The 17,592-nt window shown below is 42.3% G+C and overlaps 1 protein-coding gene across 3 annotated transcripts in view; it reads left to right on the top strand.

The window, feature by feature from the left end:
* Positions 1 to 17,592, top strand: part of igsf9ba (immunoglobulin superfamily, member 9Ba) — a 71,752-nt gene that overhangs the window by 11,012 nt on the left and 43,148 nt on the right. For all 3 annotated transcript variants that reach the window (XM_044353302.1, XM_044353303.1, XM_044353304.1), the window contains exon 2: positions 6,967 to 7,164. In XM_044353302.1, coding sequence (XP_044209237.1) covers positions 6,967 to 7,164 — 198 coding nt within the window. The remainder of the gene's footprint in view (positions 1 to 6,966; positions 7,165 to 17,592) is intronic.

The following is a 17,592-nucleotide window of genomic DNA, read 5'->3' as shown; positions in this document are numbered from 1 at the left end:
CACACATTTACACACATTCATAACTTGACGCTGCCCAGTACACGTAACCTGCAAAACACTGCAGGATGCTGTGAGAGAGAGAATCGTGTCCTCTGGCACGAGGGGCATCACTTCCTTTTCTGCCACAAAAAGTATAAAATCAAACCGGCCTACTTTTATGGTTTATTTATCACCCTTTCACTCAGAACAAGAGGGTAAAAGAACTGTATTTCTGTGTAAAAATATGCTCTAAGTGAAATTCAAATCCAAGAAAGCCACATGAGTGAAATGTACAAGTATTAATGGGGAAATGTAACCTTATCTTCAGTCTTTTATAAAGATGTTTGTTACTAATAGTAGCATTTTAACATTAGCAAAGTGTGGAAAATGCTGACATTAACATTAGCTAATGTTCTGTTAAAAATTAGCTTGTTGTTTAACATTTCTGTATTTATGTATATGTTTTAAAAGCGCACATAATTCACTAAAATCAAATGCTGACACTGACAGCACAAGAGAAGTTGATTTCAGTTTTATTCCAAGGCATATATTAGATAGGTTTAGGTTATATAGGTTTTATAGGGCTTCAGTAACATAAATGTTAGCTCGTCCAGCAGGCCAACAAAACCTGCATTTCATGTTACGTCAACCAGGTTGTATTTTTTCGGTAACATTTTTCTTTCATACTTTATGTAGCTAGTTTTTTTAGCTGACAGAAACCAGAACATTAATGCTACTTAAACTCTTTAGCAGAGAAATGATTTCAAATGTCAAAAAATAAAGAAGAAAAAAAGATTGCTAACAGAAGTGACGCATCTCACTTCTAGGGACCCTACCGGCTCACAGATCTGGGGTCTCCAGACAAACCACACATGCTTTCTTACACTGTATGTGTATCACTGAGTGCATTTACATGTACAGTAGTATCCTGGTTATGATCAAGTTGACACATTATCACAGTTGTAAATAGGGATGGGCATTTGAAGAAATTTCCTTAATCGATCATCGGGAAAATTAACGGTCAATTATCGATTAATCTTTTTTTATATGTATTAAAAATGCCTACGGCAATACTAAAGAAAGCGTGTTTTTCCTCAATGAAATCTTAATTCCAAGAAGAAATTATAGACCAACACCAGTCCTCTTATACAAGGCAGTTAAGCTCTTAAACAGAAAACAAAACAAAAAGGATATGTGGCGCGCTCGTAAAGGCAGCTCTGAGCCAAACCTCGCAAATTAACAAGCTAAAGCTACGGCGCTCGTGGTAAACACAATTGTTAGACACAATTCCAAAAAATCATAAATCATATCAAACGATAATATGTAAATAAAAAATATAATATTATTTAGTGCTGACAATTATTCAATTAACTTGAATAAATCCAAAAGGCACGCAGCCGAGAGAATAAAGTTACTGCAGCCTATTGACTCTTGTTGAGGAAGATGAGCATGTCAACGTGCTCAGCAGTGAGACGTGAACGCAGTTTATTAGTCTAGCAGCTGAAAACATCCGCTCCGAAGCGACGTTGCGGGGATGTCGAGGTATTGCCCGCTGTGCATCGCAGCTCCTCCGTGCTAACACTGAGGTGAAGGTAGGTTGAGAGGAGGAGGAGGATTCATTAACTAGTGTCGGGTGTATGTTGTTCAAGTGGTACATCATTGGGGTCGTTGTGGTGTTGTAGGTATACACGGCATTGCAATGTTTACAATGAGCTTCGTTGTTTTTTTGGTCCCACACCAAACTTTGCCTTGCTCTCTTCATGTTTACTTTTCGTCGGCATCCCGCCGGCAACTGAGTATTCATTTTCCCTCTTGAATTTAAATTGCGCCCCCAGCTGGTTGCAGCACATTCATTGCAACTTCAAGACACATACATACATAACATACTTTGATACGAACGTTAAATCGATTTAATTCCACGTGATCGAAAAAATTCTTAACAATCAATCATCGATCATCAATTAATCATGCCCATCTCTAGTTGTAAACATCATATTCTGTTCAAAAAGCAGTCCCTGCCCTTATCCCGGTTTTAAGAAACTGAGCTAGCTGGATTACCCCAGTACAAACCAGGATACTGTGGCATAGAAACACCTCAAGGACCTCAGTTGAATAATATTAGGAACATATACAGAGAGATGAATTACCAGGTTTCTCCATATTCCATGTAGATGTCATATCCTGAATATGATCAAAACTAGGATACTAGTGAGCGTGTAAATGTTCTGTCACAGCCTAAATTTCATTGGACAATAGGTGTCTAGTCATCCAGCTGTTTGTGCATCTGTAATATCCAGGTTGTGTGCAGTTTTATGCCATTTACTGTTTTCCTAGACAGGGGAAGTTCGTATTCTGTTGTACTTTAAATGCTGTATATTTGAATTTTACAGACCCAGATTAACAGTGATACACATACATGGACAGATACAAAATTCCCCAACACCACCACCTCTTCACACACACTCACACACAAACACACACACACACACACACGCAAGCCATTCTCTGATGTGACCTTCAGCACATGCAGGCTGGCATTCAATTACCGCCCTGTCAGTGGCCCATCCAGCCCAGTGGCTGCACGTCCTTGAGACTCTCTCTCTAGCCTTCGTCCAGTCTATATTCCATTACATCCTCCACATTAGAAGCTCTGTCCAGCGTAAAGCGGCGCTCATATCCTCATCACTTTGAAGCACACACAGCTTTTCAAATCTTTGATATATCCTCTACAAAGTCTCTAACCGCAGTGAGCAACGGTCACCATCGCTCATACACACAATTGAATCCAAGTGAGGTAAATGTTAGATTTTAGTTTTAAGTGTGTGAAATATTGTGCTGGTGTCAGAAAAAGAGGTTTAGACACCCAAGACCAGAAAATCCAAACACTGCTCAACTAAAATTGTCTCTTATTGAACCCCCTCAGTTTTCATATTTTTTCTCAATATTGTACAGTGCGTTATTGGACCTCATTACTGTCAAAACATTTCCCAGGCTCTGCTCGGCCTGATTATTGCCCAAAATTGCCTTGAGAGACTATTTACTGTACAAATCTGTGATCATTACTGAAAGTACAGAGTAGTGTGCTTTTTGTGCGAAAGCCACTTTCAGCCACTGCCACTTGAAAAACACTCCCAGCTGAAATCTCTCGTGGATTTAACCCCACATGACCCCGCCGTTCTGCCGTAATGATTCATGTGCTGGTCTGGGCAGCTGTTGCTTGACCTCGAACAGATGTCTCTTATTGGTTTATGATGTTTGTTACTTCACATTGTGTGTATCAGTAAATGTTTTTCTTTGGCTGCTCCGATCAGTTCATAGTCTTATTCACATTCGTGCCTTGCTAATACTTTTTTTTATTTATCTTCTAAATCATGGTGAGACACCTCTCTGATAAGTGCTCTATAAATAAAGATCATTATAATTATTGAAGCTGTAACAAAAGCAAAGCCCTCATTCTGACTAACTCGCCGTGGCACTGCCTGTTTAACCTGTGCCAAACAATGAGGAATTATTCCCCCTGTATTTTGCTTTTGTACATGAACTGCCTGCTGTACAGGTGATTTATCTGACAGTTGAGTGAAATGTTACCCTTCAGGAATTCACAATCATAGCAGTAAATCCACTGTATGGCGAGGATAGATACATAAAACATATTGGTCTCCTGGATTTATTAGCTGTGTGATTTATGCAGATCTTACTCAACAGATTTCTGCCTGTCTGTATTTGGAGAGTTTCAAGCTTCACTCTGCAACTTGAGTCCAGTTGACATGTACAGTGCCAAAGCAGTCTTGAGTTGCCATCATTTCTTGGCTGTATTGATCCCTTTAATATCTATAGTACTGTTTATTTGTAAGATTGCAGGCTGAAGACAAAGCTTGTACCCCTGTGTCACATTTATGTGTTGTTGAGAGCATAAATATTTTCCTCTGAATAAGCCCATAAACCCTTAGCGGGTCACTGTGTCTCCATTAAGGAAATGAAAATGGCAAAAGCTGTGACCAAGCCTGTGCTGATTGTCGCTTCATGAGGATCTCATAAAGGAATTGGATAATTATTAGCCCTGCAATACATTATCTCAAGCCTTTAAAGTCTATTCTCAGTCCAAGATGTGCTCTCCCCGCCACCAGGATCCAAAAATAATGTCAGCCAGAAACCTGAACCCACTAAGCTTTTGCAACCTGAACTGTCTGCTGAGAAAACAATGGATTTCAGCAGCATGCACTGTTGTGCCACAAGGTTTGAGCTTGTGCTTCATGTCAAGTGACTCTACTTACTCAAACCAAACAATGTATTCAGTGTGTTTCATTATGGATGGGAGCCTGCTTTGTTTCCTCTCAAAGCTATAGAGTGCAAGTGCTGGACCCGTAAGTTAAAGACATTCAAAGTCTCTACCATCATTTGTTATCCGACAGTTGTGCGCAGGTACACACGTGTTTCCAGAAAACCTAGAACAGTGGGTCCCAGACTTGGTTGTCTCAGACTGAAGATGGGGGCTGAGATGTATCAGCATTTCTGTGACAAATCTTCCCGTTGCTTACTCAGACAGTCACTATTTCTGACCGCTGCCCACCTGGAAAACTTTGCATGCCACAGAGCAGGTTGTGTTACTATGACTACCAGCAACCGTGAGCTGTTGTCACTAGTCTTAGCTGCAGCAAAAGTGCATATTCAAGAATTTTAATATGGGGATTTTGATGTTGATATCTAATTTCTTATGTCTTGAGACATTTGGAAATGTAATTTGTTAATGTAAATGTTGCCTTTGATGTGGTGAAATTTTATTAAACATGTTCTGTAAATGTACAGTAAAAAAAGGAAATAAATTGGATTTCTTAAATTAGCCCTAAGGCTGTAAACAGGGAAACAGCTAGCCTGGCTATGTACAAAGGTAAAATCCGTCTGCCAGTACCTCTGAACGTTTGTATGGATTCAACAATCAAGATACAACATTAATTAGTGAGTTTTCAAGGTGCCAGTAGGTGGATTTTGTTACCTTTGCACAGAACCAAGCTAGCTGTTTCCCCCTGTTTTCAGTCTTTATGCTAAGCTAAGCGAACTGTTGCCTGGCTGCAGTTTAATTTTTAACAGATAGACATGAGAGTAGTATTGATCCTCTCATCTAACTCTGAATAAGAAAGCAGGCATTTTTCCCAGAATGTGAGACCATTCCTTTAAAGCACCCCAGAGTGCTGCAGCACCCACTGATCTAGAATCTAAATTGAGTTGACTTTTCTAAAGAGCATTTAACAGGAAAGTTTTGTGTCATATGGCTCCGCACAAGCCCTGTATGGGGTGTTGAAAGGGGTTAAATATAATCTTTTTTTAAAGGTGTTATAAATGAGGCTGCAATAGAGCATGCTCAGGTGTGAATTTCAGGCTTTTGGAAAGCCTGGAAGGATTAGTTTGGGAGATTTCTGATTTTGTTTTGCTTATAACTGGATAGGACAGGTTTCTTCAGAAGCGTATTAAAAGGTCATAGTTTTTACAGGTTGCACGGCAGCATCATGCCCACAAAAGCTTTCCGCAACAATCAACTCTCCTCCTGTTCAGTCTTAGCAGTCTTTATGCATTTTGACACGCTACATTGTGCTTGAGCAAACACTGATTCCCCCTTAGTTTAATTTTAATGAAAAATGCTGCTTTATTACCGCCATTATTTAGATGGTCCAAATTGGTGAATGTATTTTGTTCGATCTTTGATACACAGCCTCTGTAGCTTGTCAATCAGCTCCCCTATGAGCTTTTTTTTAATTGTAAAATTTACCACTGGTTGGTGGGTTTTAATTCTGTTTTAGGTTAGTATGCAGAATTGTGTATAGCATAGCATAGCTATTTTCCCCCTACTTACTAAAGAGGCACAAAGCAGATTTCAGGACTGAGGCCCATTAACTGGCAGACCACATCACCCCTTTAAAAAGTGTAATTTGATTTAATCTGCTCTGTTTCTGTCCAGAATCTGTGTTGGCTGAAATGAATAAAGTGGATTAACTCTATCACAGGATAATGCAGATTAAACTGGTAAACACAATCACTAAGTGATGCATATGGCCTTTAGGGGTGGAGTTAAGGCTTTATTTTTTCAGACAGAAGAGCTGGGAGAAAATATTTGGGTTTTAATTCCAGTGTGCATAGTTGAAAGTGTTGAAGTTGGATGTTCAAAGTGCTCGCAGGTTAGACAAGAAAATTTCCATTTCACACAACAGCGATGGTGGTGAAACATGGCACAGAGAACACAGATCATGATGCCTCAAAATCCCAGTATTTGTTCTTCCTGTAAAAATTATCCCTGATAATGCAAATGATACTGCTAATGAAAGTGTTAAGTTATTCAGGTGGTGTTTCTCTAGAGTGAAACGTCAGCATGTCTCTTGATCCCTGAAGCGATTTTCCCCCTGGGCGAGGGCGGGTAGTCATGCTTGCTCTGACGGTGGAGATACAGCCAGTTCAATGAAAGCGGGGGTGGCAGCTGGAGAAAATCCATTCCCAGAGTGAGCGTTCTGCTGAGGCAGGTATGCCGACCTTTCAGTCATCTGATAGGTCAACGCTCGGCAGCATGCCTGGACATTCATGGCTAAACGCCAGGCCTGGTGGTGCTCATAGTAAAGCTCATCTGAGCAGCAGCCAGCTATGATCAATGGAACCCCTTGGCAGCTCATTTATAGTACAGTATGGCAAAGCCACGAAACACACACCAACAGATGCAGGTGACAGATGACGATAGGCCATTCTGTGGAGAGATGAAGAAAGCTGGTAAAAGGGAGAGGGTTTACTCATGTGCATGGTCCCAGCTATCTTATTGTAGTCCATGAGAATTCACTGTATTTTAAGCTAACAATAGGTTTGTTCCATTTTTCTGCTTGGTCTGCAGGATTTCTGTGCAGAAGAATTTTCATGCACCTTGTTCTCTTGCATGTCAGACTCCAGCACCGTTCAGATGAACATTAAGATTCCTTGGTTATAGTAAAAGCTACTTCTTCATCCTCTCAGGTGCCCACGGAGTGAGAGAGGAGCCCCGGTTTGTGACGGCACGCGCTGGAGAGAGCGTGATCCTGGGGTGTGACGTGTCCCCTCCCCTGGATGGCCAGCAGCCTCCCTATGTGGTGGAGTGGTTCAAGTTTGGAGTGCCTATTCCCTTCTTCATCAACTTCCGCTTCTACCCTCCTCATGTGGATCCAGAGTACACTGGTAAGATGAAGTAAAAGAAGAGTAATCCAGCTCAGAAAGAATACAGAGACATTGTGAAAAATCTATTTGAGCTGTAGGAGATTTGGTTAAAAACTTAGATAATAATCATTTGGATACATCTTGGGATGAATCAAGATCAAGATCTTTTTGATTGCCAAGAACAGTAAATCCAGAAGACTTGTCTTATTGACACCACAGCAGAAACAATATTGACAACAGAGTCCCACAGTACTTACTGATAAACAGTAGCCACAAACCATTAGAAGGACATCAGGGCTTCATATGTTCACAGGTTTGAACTATATTTTAGCATATGTGAAAGATGGAGGCTTGCAGATAAAATCATAATTAAAGCTGCAATACACTACTTTCCATGTGTTTAAAGGAGTAGTTTGACATTTTGGGAAGTATGCTGATTTGATACCACTCTCGTGTCTGTATGGTAAATCTAATGCTACTCTCAGCACCAGCTTAGCTTACCTTAGCATTAAGACTAAGAACACAGGGATTCTGTTGGCCTGGCTCTGTCAAAAGGTAACAAAATCTGGAGGTAATGCATATAACCAATGTTCCCCGAGGGAGGGAAATGAGGTACAACACATCAGTATGGGGATTGCATCCTCGCAAGACCAACAAAGAACCTTTCTCAAAACACCTGTCAAGGCCAATGAGACTGTCAAAGGCAGGAGGAGTCCCACCTTATCGTGGGGCTACAAAGGACCCTGCACAGTCTCTGGTCCTCAATCTAAACCGCACATCATCGAGCCAAACAATAGGCAGTGAGGGGCTGCCTTGTGTTGTACCTCGTTTCCCTGCCTCAGGGAACATTGGTTATATGCATAACCTCCAATTCCCTTCCGGTCAGTACACTCGGTACAACACATTAGTGTGGAGATATAGCAACATGCCCAAAAACACCCCTGCAGATAGAATTAGTTGCCCTGATACAGCAGGCGTGATGACGTCAGCTACATCACCCTCCTGCTGCGAGCACAGACTGAGTGACATCCTGGGCTGTCACATCCAGGCAATAAAACTTCATGACTGTATGGGGAGAAGCCAAACTCACAGCAGAGCACACATCCTCTAGTGAAATCTCTTTAAAAAGGGTCCAAGATGCAGCCATCCCCCTGGTGGAGTGTTTGTGCACGCACCCTCACGCATCTTTGAGGGCTTGCAGGTATAAACACACAAAATGGCCTCTACTGTCCAATGAGAAAGGTGATGCTTGGAAAAGTGCCTTCCCTTTAACTGGGTTAGCAAAACAGACAACAGGCTGGTTAGTTGTGCGTCCCTCATTTGCTCAACATACACGCGCAACGCACATACTGGGCATATATTATGCAGACACTGTTGCTCGGTTGATGCAAATGGGGGCGGTGAAAAGGATGTGAGCTCAAAAGATATATGCCCTGTATGACAAGGTAGGTGCTTTAGGGATGTATGTGGGATTAGGCGGCAGTATCACCTCAGAGCTGTCCAGTGCAAACTGTGAACATGAAGGATGAACAGAGCATGGATGTCTCCCACGCGTTTCGCTTAGAGCCAATAGGAACGTGGTCTTATATGAAAGCATATCAATGCCCAGACTGCAATGGCTCAAAAGGTGCATCGCTGAGCAAGGTCCCCAAGGATTTTCCGTCAAATCCCACATGGCACACAGAGATAGCCGAGAAATAGATTTAAATAGTGGAAAAGGAAAGACTTCTTTCCAATAATTCTTGGAGAAATGTCAAAATATCCACCACAGAGCTTTGGAACAGAATAATATTCCTTTCGTGACACCAAGCATTGAATAAACGCCACTTCAGCGTATATAACCCCTGCGTGGACACTGCTCTGGCACTCTGTATTATGTCAGTGACATTGGCAGGCAACTCCATCGCTGTCAGTTTCTCCCTTTCACGGGCCAGGGCCACAGATCCCAGATTTCGAGATGCAGGTGCCAAATCTGGCCCTGGGCCTCCGACAGTACGTCTCTGCGCACAGGGAGGCACCATGGTTTCGTGGGCCATCACGTGGCGATCAGAATCATAGTTAATCTACCTATGCGCGCATGTTCCAGTGTGGCCTGGATCAGCGCCACCGGAAGAAACATGTACAGGAGTGTCCGAGGCCACTGATGAGCCAGTGCATGTAACCCGAGGGGCACGCTCCCATCTTGTAGCGAGAAGAATATAGGACAGGGCATGTTTTCTCCTGAGGCAAACAGGTCAACGGTGGCTTTGCTGAATCAACCCCATATCTGTTCCACTACATCGGGGTGCAGTCTCCACTCTCTCGCCAGTGGAAAACCTCTTGAGAGAAGGTCTGCTCCTCTTTTCAGTATTCCCGAGATGTATGTCGTTCTGAGAGACAGCAGGGGAATGCTGCTCCATGAGAGTAGGCTGTGAGACAGGGAGAGGAGGGGAAGAGAGAGCATTCCTCCCTGTTTGTTTATGTGCGCAATTACGCATGTATTGTCACTGCGTACTAAAACATCCTGTCCCAACAGCAGACCCATACTGTAAGCAGACTGATATGCCATGACCTCTCCTCATCTGTCCATGTCCCATCCACATGCACGTTCCTGCAGAGGCCTCGCCAGCCCCATTTGGATGCATCCGCAGTAACTAGAACATGTGAGAGAACCCTCGCTCAAATGCGCTGGTGTTCTCCATGGGAGCAGAGCCCTCAGGCACAATGGTGTGACCGGCCTCCTCTCCTCTCTCTGATGAGAGGAGAACACCTGTCTGGCCTGCATCCAGCGCTGGAATTTTCTCATCATCAGCAAGCCCAGAGGCACCGCTGGAATCATAGAGGCCACCAGTCCCAGCAGGCACTGGCAATGACGGAGACGCACAATGTCATGCAGCTGGAACAGAGACAGACATGGGTTGAAAGTGGTCACTCTCTGGGATGATAACCATGTTCGGTTGTCTATAGAACCCGGATCCAGACAGTGAAAACAAATTTTGTGGCTGGGAGTGAGACAGCTCTTTTTCTGTTTTATGACAAATCCCAGAGACTGTAGGTGAGTCACCAGCTGGGATGTGTGGATATCGGCCTGATGCTCCAAGTCCAACAGAGTCAGTAAATTGACCAGGTAGTCAAGAGTTTGAATCCCCTGGCCTCTGATTGGTGCCAGTGCTGCATTGAGGCATTTGGTGAAAATGCAAGGAGCAAGGGATAAGCCCAATGGCAGAACTTTGTATTTGTATGTTGTGGCGTCGTAGGCAAAGTGCAGAAACTATCTGTGTCTCTGTAATATATATTTGACTTTGAACTTTTGCAGGTATTTGTTTAGTACCCCCAGGTCCAAAATAGGACAGAGACCTCCATCCTTTTTTGGTATCACAAAGTAACGGCTGTAAAATCCGCCCTGAGCTTCATTCATGGGGACCCTATAGCCTTTTTCTCCAGCAGAGAGTGGATTTCCTCTCTTAATACTGAAGCACAGGATAGATGTACTTTTGACATTACAATGCCTCTGAATAGAGGGGGACGCTTCCTGAATTGGAGTCTGTAGCAATGAACTACATTTCTCATGATCCACCGTGATGCTCTGCATGTCTGCCAAGAGGTTTCTCTCACGGCTTATCTGCTGAGCATTCGTGGTACTGCATTTCCTTCTGCTGGGGGGCTGGAGCAATGACCAGGAGCGGTCTGAGGCTAAGTTTGGGAGTGGACAGAGGGCTATTTCCTTGTTTATTTCTGCTAATGAGGATATACTGTGGGGCAGGAACAGCCCTTTATTGACATACAGGTTTTCTGAACATCGTGAACTTTCTGACCTGGTGAGGAGGGAATGAGTGTGGGGGCTGTGCCTTAGAGCAAATGTTTGTTTAACCGAGGTTTGTTTAACACCAGTGCAAACTGAAATTGAGGGATCTTTTGATTTTGCCTTGTGGGTCAAGAGCCTGTAGTATAAAGGGACACCGCAACTGCCCCCAGCTCGACTGTCTCCCCGTTCCCCGCGGGAGAGCTAGGCGTAAGATTTGCTTCCTCCCTCTCACTTTGGAGGATGAGTTAGTAGTTGTTGCTTGTTTCTGGAAAAAAATGACGTTTAGCCCATGTAGACTGTTTCGGCTGGGATTGGGGCCACGGCTCAGGTGTGGGTACCGATGGTCTCCAGAGCCTGTCCGAGTAAGCCAGCAGGCTCAACAGCTTGGTGGAGAAACTCGGTGTACTGCATCTCTGGAAGTTCCTTGAATGTCAACCACAGGTGACGCTGGGCAACTACCGTCTCAGCCATGCCTGTCCTCGGAGTGATGGCCACTGTCCTGTGTGCTTCATCCAGCAGCTTGGCGGGATTCTCCTACCTTGCCAGGGCCTTGTGTAGATCCCACAGCTTCTCCGCTTGATAAGCCTGCAGCATCAAGGTTGTGTTAAGCCTGTGAGCCATCAGCCCCTATGTGCAGTATATTTTCTCGAGCTGAAAGGTGGAGAATCTGTACTGCTTACTGAGTAGAGTGGGCTTGCTGCTTGCGGTGTTAGACTTTGGTGCCAAATGGATAGCACGTATCTCATCCATTGGAGAAATGTTAGCTAGCCGTGCAGCCTCCATATCCTCCAAGTCCAAGAACTAGGTAAACGGCAGCCTTATGGGATGCCCAGGACCGTGTGAGCTCATTTGCAAAGTCGGGGAAAACAGGTTATTTGTCTCACTGCTGTGAGCTGCTGCAGAAGAAAATAATTTCCTGCAAACAGAGTTTGCTGTTAGTGAGGAGGTGGAGCCGGCCACGGCACTTCAAGGCGCTCGGCTGTGTGGTAGCACAGGTCAATCATGGCCAAGGTGGTGCCGTTGGTCTCGGTCGGAAGATCTCCAGCACAAGACCCGGGAAGGCTCCTCTTCGTCTCCTCCATCTTCGACCTCCTCTTCCGAGCAGCCGTCTGAAGCGGTGAGGGAAAGCTCATCCTCAGACAGCACACTGAGCTCTACATTGTTGATGGAGACTGTGTGTCACCTTGTTTCAATGATGATGTTATCGACCAACCAGGTTGCTGTACATGAACACAAACTTTTATGTCTTTGGTATTGTCTCTAGCATGTAGTCCCATATGACAACCAGTTAAATATATTGCAGTGCAGATGTGCTGTGTAAATGCACTGTATTTTCCAATCCTATTTCATTGAGAAGATTGACCTGCAATCTTAGTATAATCCAGTGTGTTTTTCCCTCAGAACGGTATTTCAGCTGTTTGGGCTTTAAGACATAGTACAGTACTGAGGCCTTTAAGTAGTAAGAAAAAGACTTGGCCGGCTTTGCTAACTGTTCTTTCTTTTTGTTCTAATATGGCGTTCAGAGCTTTGCAGGGGCATCTGCTGTGTCTGAGTGCACAGAGGGAAATAACCATGGCTCAGCAATTTACTACTGCATTGTTCATACATGCTTTCCTACACATTCCAGTGACAATGCAGCACAGAGCACATACTGTACAGTATAGAGGCACTACAGTATATTAAAAAAACCTCCATGCTGTACATATAAAGACATATAGGATGGCAGTTTTAAAAGGAAAAAAACAAAATGAATGAAATAAAGCATGAAAATCTTTGCTTTTATGAAGCTACAATTAACAAATTTTGGTGTGTTATTGATAAATGACTTAGACAAATATAGTATTTTACTCCAAGTTAATCATATATCTTGGGCTGAAACGATTACTTGATTAATCCATTAGTTCATCGAAAGAAAAATAATTGGCAACAATTTTAATAATTGATTTCTCATGTCAGTGATTTTTTCGAGCTCCAGCTTTTCAAATGTGAGGATTTTCTGCCTTTTTCTGTTTTATATCACTATAAGCTGAATATCTTTGGGTTTTTGACTGTTGGTTGGACAAATCAAGACATTATCCTGGGAAATTAAAGGACAATTTTTCATAACTTTTTGATATTTTATAGACTGAACACTTAATTGATTAATTGAAAAAATAATCTGTAGATTAATTGATAATGAATATAATCGTTAGTTGGAGCCCTACATATATCTAGCCTGCATAGTAAGTCCAACTGAAAATATAGCCGCAAGCAGCAATTTGCAGGCTCATTCCTTTGTGTGCTCAACAGAAGGAAGCAGCTCAATCAGCCAAAATTAGAGACGTAAACAGCAATAAGCAGGTTTCAGGTTTGACGAAGCTGAGCAAAGTCACTAAAGGAGTGAGGCCAAGCACATACATGTTTCATTACAATGCATGCAGAGTTTCAATAACTCCTCACTCAAAGTTCTGCTCTTTGTCCCCCTTTCATCAGATGTGATGAAGGAGATAACACAGGATGTCTCCAGTGAGTTTAATCAGGAATGTTGAAAGCTGCATCTTGAGTTATGAGTAAATATGTGATATGGCCATGCCCACTTCTAAATGTTTGTGGCATTTGTGGTGCCCCCTATGGGTCAGGCTCAAAACATTTTCGTAGACCTATTCCCAAACATGGACTGAAGTTATGTACCAAGATTTATGATGTTTGGACAAATGGTTAATGAGTTATGGCCAATTTCCTGCAAAGCCCCGCCATTGCAAAGATATTTTGGTTGACGGTGGCCCTATTTTTGGACTGATCTTGTTAATTTATAGTAGAATTGTGTTGGCTATCTCAGTCTCCTTAGGCTGTACACCGAATTTGGTGTCGATTGAGTTAAAATCCAAAAAATAGATGTCACATTACTGTTTTTCAGTTCATGCAAATTAGCATAAAATCCATCATGGCAGACTTTTATGGGACAGGTCTTTTTTGTAGAGCACATTGAGCTGGACGTTGTGTGAAATTTCAAGTCAATTGGACTTACAATGTGAGAGGCGTGGCCTTTCCAAAATTGCATTTTTGGGCCTGAATTACAGCACCACCATCTGGATGATTGGGTTTGTATGTCTTGGGAAGAATTTGCACATTATTTCCAGTTATTGTTATTTATTAAATTTCATGGATTTAGCTCATTCCAGCTCACTGCAGTTTGTGCCGCAGCAGAAGACAAATAATAATATGGCACAAACTCGGTAGCGCTCTGCCCCTTCAGGGTTTGAACCCTAATTAAATTGCCTTTTTTTTGTCTACAACATTATACATATCTGCAATAACGAGCGATAACATGGAGTTCGATCACAGGCAGAACAGACTGTCACTCTGAGCCTGATAGCATCCTGCCACAGACAGACAAAGCACACTAGCTTTCCTGCTAAATTCTCCTTCTTATCTAACTTACAAACATGAACACGTCTTGACTGCACCTTAGCTTGTTCAACGAACCACCAAACAAACATTCATCAGGATAAAGTGCACTGCCAATGTTAGTTAGCAGGCTAGATAGCTAATTAGCTGCTCAGCTGCAGCGCATTAAACAGTATGTAAACATACCTAAAAATGCTGGTGTGGTCATTGCTCTTCAAAATCCTTGTTAGTGACACACTGTCTGTCCATGACTTGTAGCTACAGCAGTTTTTTGACTTTGTCTCTGTTGTGTACGGTGTAACACTGGTAGCCTGCCAGTTAATGTCAATCAACAACCCCCCCCCCCCCAGCTGACTAATCTTTTCCAAAGACCTTTCTTCTTCATTATCATAGTACAAAACTATTAAGAATACATTTAAAAGACACATTGACATTATTTTTGACTGCAAAGAGGGATGGTTAAAAAAAAAAACTTCCTTCTGGTATAGACAATGTATCTGCAACTGCCTTCGTCCTTACGGCAGGAAAATTGGTTCTTCTGATGTTGCTTCAGTGTCAGTGACAAGATGGCGAGCTGTCAGAATGGGGTCAAAATCATCCCTTCCTGTTCTCACCTCTTTACCAAGTACAAAACCCCCTCCTGACCTGGTAATATGCTGTGAAATAAAGGCAAAGCATGGCTTGTCAAAAAGCTGCGGTCTAATCTCCCTAGTGTAGGTGTCGTAAATGTCGTAAATGTTTTTCAGTTGATAGATTAACAGGAGTAGAGTGAGAATTGTCTAAATAATATTGAATCCATTGAAATATCTCCCTGTGGGCATTTCAAGCAGGGCCATCACTCTAAAGAAGCCTAATGGCAGTGACTCACTGTCTGGGGAACCCTCCTTTAGTTTTGTAGTGGCTGCTGTAGATGCTCCAGCTGCTGGAGTGTTTCATTGTTTACTTTAACCTCCTGACTAACAGCAGGATATGAGTGAACAGTGCTTTTTCAAACAGCATCACACTCCACTGTGCTCACTTTGGGCTCGAGTGGGCCCCTGCCATGTGGCGTCAAGTCCACTGTTGAGGAATTAACAGTGAACAGATGCAACATGAATATGGCCAGTCTCATTACATAGATTAAAATGTATTTTGGGGATTTCATTTGCATGGTGACGGTGTGATAATGACACTGGACTGTAGTTTATGAGATGTTCTTTGGGATTGCTTAATGGGTCCATGCAGTCTCAGAGCTCATTTGGGCTATTCCCATGAATTCTTATCACTCAATATAAATAAAAATGGTGAATAGAAGTAAATGTGCTATTAATTCATCACACAGCTGCTACCAAAACAGAGTAGGACACACATGGATGCTTTACATATGGATCTATTCCAGTCCATCTTGATTTGTTTGGGTCAGTGAGTGTTACCACTATTCAGTTTCCCATATTACTAATTGTTAAGAGACCTATTAACTTTGATATGTAATTCAAGATACCTCAAAGAGAAGATGTGAATTTTTCCTCATTACAACTGTGTATTTTCCCTGTCTAATTTACTGCTAAATGAGAAATTGTGCATATCTGCTTGCAGACTAGATCTATCCTAGATCGTTCTGCCAGTTTGTCCTGCGGCTATATGGAAATTACAACATTTAAAAACATCTATTTTTGTGCCCACTCAAGCAAAGACGTGATCAATAATTCAGATGTGCAGCTTGTGAAATTTTAGTGTCAGATTCTCCCGCTTTGGGACAAGCTGTTAGGAAAATTAAATCATATCTCTCTTAACACCAGCTTTAGCTGCAGCCTGCACAAGAATAATATGGAGTTGTAGGTATATGTGGGGCATTATTGAGAAGGAATATGTGATCATATACAGTATTAAGGTACGACTCTTTGTTGCTTTGTCTTCTGGATTGTAAGCTATCTTGTTAGCATGCAGTTTATCTTCAATACTGGCCGCAGTACACCTTGTTAACAGCCCTTTTCATAGTAGAAAAATGCTATGTTTACATTATATTGGTCATCATTATTACCAGCTGCATGAAAAAAAACATGTTCATGTCAGCCTCCTCATTGTTATTCTGGGTCAGAGATCTCGGGAATTTCTGACATCTCCCATCTGGTGAAAAGAAGTGTCAACAGACTTGGTAAAATGGCTGCAAAGCCAACATCACTGACCGTTACATGTAAATGAAATCCAATATTATCTCTAATTAAATTGGATTCAGCTAATTAAATACACTGTTTGCATCTAGTTTCAGTCATAAACAATATATAGCCTAATGAAATGCTATTTATATGGTGTCACTACAGGACTCCCAGGTCAGTGTAATGGGAGGCTTTCTAGTTCTTCTTATTCTGGTGACATTGCATGAACACAGCAAAACACAGGTGTAATTAACTACACCAATAATGGCTGCATTCTATTAAGTTATATTAGCTCCAGGCAATTGTGGTATTGTGCATGCTGACTCATTGTCACCCCTGAGCTTTTCTTGCTATAAAAAGTTAAAATGTGTGCTGGGTCTAATAGGGAGGCTGAAGGTTTCAGTATGGTTCAAATGAAGTGCTTGTCAGATCATCTAAAAAACCCTTTCAGAAAGTGGAATTGGCATCCAACAATTTCTGTTACTTCCCCCGAAAAAGACAATCTGACAATCAAGCCCACTTTAAGCAGTGATTGGCCGCAGGTATGCGGAGGTACAAGAGTGAGGCAGGGCTCTCTGTTTTCAGTCTTCACATTACTCCTTCTGTTACTTTTTGTGTATATTATCAAGTGAAATTGTGCGCTATTATCCACATTTGTACAATCCATTGCGTCAAGACTACAATTAGACTTGGAGAGAGATCGGGGAGACAGTTTAATGCAGACAGGAAGCAGACTATTCATCTCGTCTTCAAGTGTAGCTATTTGGAACAGGTATGAGCACATACGTCCTCATACCGAAACAACAGAATAATTCTGTTTTTAATGACTCCCAAAATGTTTACAGTGCCCTCTATAGGAAGGATGGGGACCAGGCCACAAACAGAATAACCCATAGGACTGTAATGTGCTGTTTTCAAAAACATCAAAAATAATTATGTTTTATGTTGTGACAATGCTGTGGTTAAGGTCTGGTTAGGTTTAGGCACAAAAACTACTTGGTTAGGTTTAGGGAAAGATCATGGTTGGGGTTAAAATGATCACTTGAAATGTGATTTCTACTTCCTTAAAATTACGTTGTGGTGGCAACAGTAAACACTGTGTTACAGGTGTTACAGGTTTAAAAAAATGTCCCGACTCGTGGT

Source organism: Thunnus albacares, chromosome 6 (genome assembly GCF_914725855.1).
Source record: "Thunnus albacares chromosome 6, fThuAlb1.1, whole genome shotgun sequence".
Classification (NCBI taxonomy): Eukaryota; Metazoa; Chordata; class Actinopteri; order Scombriformes; family Scombridae; genus Thunnus; species Thunnus albacares.
This window is presented reverse-complemented; position numbering and strand designations above follow the sequence as displayed.